This window comes from Ctenocephalides felis, unplaced genomic scaffold (genome assembly GCF_003426905.1).
Source record: "Ctenocephalides felis isolate EL2017-DRISC unplaced genomic scaffold, ASM342690v1 CF-g0.4_SCAFFOLD_01604, whole genome shotgun sequence".
Classification (NCBI taxonomy): domain Eukaryota; kingdom Metazoa; phylum Arthropoda; class Insecta; order Siphonaptera; family Pulicidae; genus Ctenocephalides; species Ctenocephalides felis.
In genome coordinates this window covers 47,054,217-47,057,714 of record NW_020537758.1, presented here as the reverse complement: position 1 = coordinate 47,057,714, position 3,498 = coordinate 47,054,217, and the positions used below count along the sequence as shown (strand labels likewise).

Sequence of the window (3,498 nt, the reverse complement as noted above, 5' to 3'; positions counted from 1 at the left end):
TTTCTCCCCATCATTACAAATTGAATATTTGTTTGGAAATTCAAATCAGGTACTTCGTTCTCTCAAAAACACGATATCTAATGTCTGCACTCTTTGTTCCGTATCTCCGAAACGGCTAGACCCGCCTTTGTCAAAAACTAATCAGGACATTTCTCTATCAATAGGAACTGAATATTATTTCAACCATTCAAATCGGTTGATCTGTGCGCCCGAAAACGTAGACCTCCAAAACGTGAAGATATGCAAATATCCTATTTTTAATATCGATTTTTGGACAATTACAATAACTTACACTACGGGAAGTTAATTAGTAATGTAAATATTTTTTTACTATTTCCAATTCCGATAATTAACATTTCTCCACAAGTTTTTATTTCCAATAATATTTTCGTTAAAATATTATGATCAAAATAAGAACAAATTATATTCACATTTTACATAAGTTACAAACATTAATATTTATTTCAGGTTATGACAAAGCCGATAAAATGACCCGGCGCGTTATCGCGCCTTACCTTCACGTTGTGAGACGAGGAACCGCGGCACAACCGGAAAAGAAGGTCGCAATATATGGAAAGACTTTCCAAGAAATGCTTCGAAAAAAACCTAGTGTTTTAATAAAAGATCTTTCGGAGTATTTATCAGACTTCGTCGACCTGCCTGCACTTCTGCATGACACGGCTGATCTTCTCAAGTTTGTGACAAATAGTACAGGTAATAATTGAATTTGTAAAAAAATATTCATAAAATTTTTAATCTACTATTAAAAATTTCTCCAATAGAAAACGCAGCCCTTTATTTAGAATTCAAAATCATTATGTCAACATTTATAAATTATTGATGTTTGTTCTATTAAAAAAATATTATTACAATTTTCAATTAATTTCTGGTACATAGAGTATTGTACTCTATATAATGCTGTATTAGAATTGCAATGTTGATATGCAAGTATCATTTTTAAAAATCTGATTTGTAAATTATTATATTGCTTGCTTTTTAGGTGTCGTAGTATATATGGTTGATAAATTCACCAAAGAAATTTATCAAAGTCCGAAATATTTACTAAACAACAAAAGGCACAGAATTTCCTGGAAAATAGGTAACGTTTCTATAATTTGGAAGTAGAAGATTTTGACTTGATTAATAAACCTTTAAATTGCATTTTATGCTATACGACTTTGAGCTATAAACAATAAGTTAAAATCAATATTATATGGGATATGAAATATATGGGATAACGTAGTACCTACTTGCTTTTAAAAATTTTTGTGTCCGATAAATTGAAATAAATACATTTATATTTGAAGTATTGTAGAGTTTGGTTAGAAAAATCATATAAAATAAATTCAACAACAAAATAATAAAGTTGTATTTATACGATAATCATCAATAAGACAGATGCTGATGGATCTCATGAGTGAAAACACAATTTACTTTTCTGTCTTAAATAAGCCTGCATAGACGTTGAAAGTCTAAAACAATAATAATTATTTTGATATCTTATCGAATTCAATATTTGGTTTTTCTTTAATAGAAAGAGGTAAAACAATAGCGGCATTTGTGGCAGCCACCAGAAATTTTATCATGACGAATGATGTTTTGGGAGATGAGCGTTTTCCCGAAGGAGTAGGATGGAAAGGACCTACAGTCAAAGCTGTTCTTTGTGTCCCAATCTTAACCCAGGAAGATGAATGTTTTGCTATTGTTGAACTCTACAAAGAATCTGAAGAAGTGTATGACGATGTAAGAAATTGTAAATGGAATAACATATCTTAAAATATCATACACCAAATATCTTTCCTTGCAATGATCATTTCAAAATGAAACAACCTTTTATACCGTTAGTTTAAATCATAACTTTTTTACGATTAAGATATATCAATATATATATAAACTCATTTAATTTTTTTTTTTAAGAGAGACCTTCAGGTGGTGATGGGTATAACTGGGTGGATGGGAGCAGCAATCCAACAAAACCAGATGCGCCTAATTCTTAGAAAACAACAGCAGCTAAATGATTATTTACTGGAATTCACAAGCAAATACTTCGGTGATAACGTGCAAATTGAGCAAATGATTTCAGAAATTGTTGTATGTAAAAAAAATCTTGAAAAATAATAAAAATCAAAGGTTTATAATAAAAACGTTGTATTTACATTGTAGAATTTTGCTAAAACTACCCTGGGTGGAGAACGCGGTTCATTCTATGTTGTGCACAAAGATAAAAATAATAATGTCGTAGCTGACTTATATGACGAGGCTTTAGATGCCAGCATTAACAAACTATTGAAACGGAAACGAGCTGTGAAGTATGAAATATTATACATTTTCTAAAAAGTGATTTTATTAATATATATTTCTGTAAATAGATTCAATAAAGCGCGCCATTTGGCAGCTTTAACTGCACGCGCTGGAAAAATTATAAATATTCGAGATACCAACACTGACCCAAGATTCAGCACTGATTATGATATTGTTACTGGACAAATTACTAGAACTATTCTTAGTGCCCCAATCATGACGGAAGAAAATGTACTAGGTATATCAAAAAATAACATATTAAGGAGTGTTAAGTGAAACATTCCGCTTGAAAGTAAACATCAGAACGCAGTAGCTTGGTTTTTTAAATTTAACTTGTAATAAATTATCGATTATACGATTATTAAAATATCGATACTTAGATTTAATATTATTTTATAAAATTTTAAATTTTATAAAATAATATTGCAGGAGTGATACAAGTAATGAATAAAGTGAAAAGTGAATATTTCACAAATGAAGACGAAAAGTTCATAAGTACATTTGCAACTTATTGTGCTCTTGTACTCCAGTATGCTCGAATAAACGATGCAAAAACAAAAGGGGTAGTAAAAATATTTCATTTCATAAAATTATATAAATTTATATATGTATGAATGTATATAAATGATTTTTTTCATAGGACAGCAAAAACGCTATGTATAGAGAAATGTTAACATATCATATGAGACCAACAGTTGCCGAAGTTAAGCCGTTTTTATCGCAACCATTATTACCTACCCAGCCAGAAGGAATTATGAAGTAAATTTACTAAGAATTCACTTTCTTTTACGATATTTTACGTTACAATTTTCAATATTTTATGAAAAATATTAATCCGTTATTTTAGTTTTAGTTGGTATATTAGTCCAAAAGAAACTGGGCACATGTCTCAAATTCTCTACTACATGCTAACATCAGTATGTGGCGACCGTTTCCCAAATATAAAAATGTAGCTAATTTCCTAATAATGATTAGAAAATCATATCGCGAACAACCATTCCACAATTTCGAGCATGCCTTCAATGTAACACACTGCATGTATACAATTCTTATCAGGAATTTGCAAATATTCACAGATACAGAGGTAATGTCCTAAATTAATTTGGTTCATTTAATTCATGAAGTCCTTCAATCAATATATGCATATCAACTATTTTTAGTTATTGAGTCTAATGATAAGCGCAATGTGCCATGATT

The 3,498-nt window shown here is 29.9% G+C and overlaps 1 protein-coding gene across 1 annotated transcript; it reads left to right on the top strand.

The window, feature by feature from the left end:
• Positions 1–488: 488 nt before the first annotated feature.
• Positions 489–3,064, top strand: LOC113373877 (cAMP and cAMP-inhibited cGMP 3',5'-cyclic phosphodiesterase 10A-like). The gene is made up of 7 exons (XM_026614144.1): positions 489–714; positions 1,535–1,743; positions 1,918–2,091; positions 2,164–2,309; positions 2,370–2,539; positions 2,731–2,864; positions 2,942–3,064. Exons 1-7 carry the CDS (start codon positions 489–491, stop codon positions 3,062–3,064), a joined length of 1,182 nt encoding a protein of 393 aa, XP_026469929.1.
• Positions 3,065–3,498: the final 434 nt, after the last annotated feature.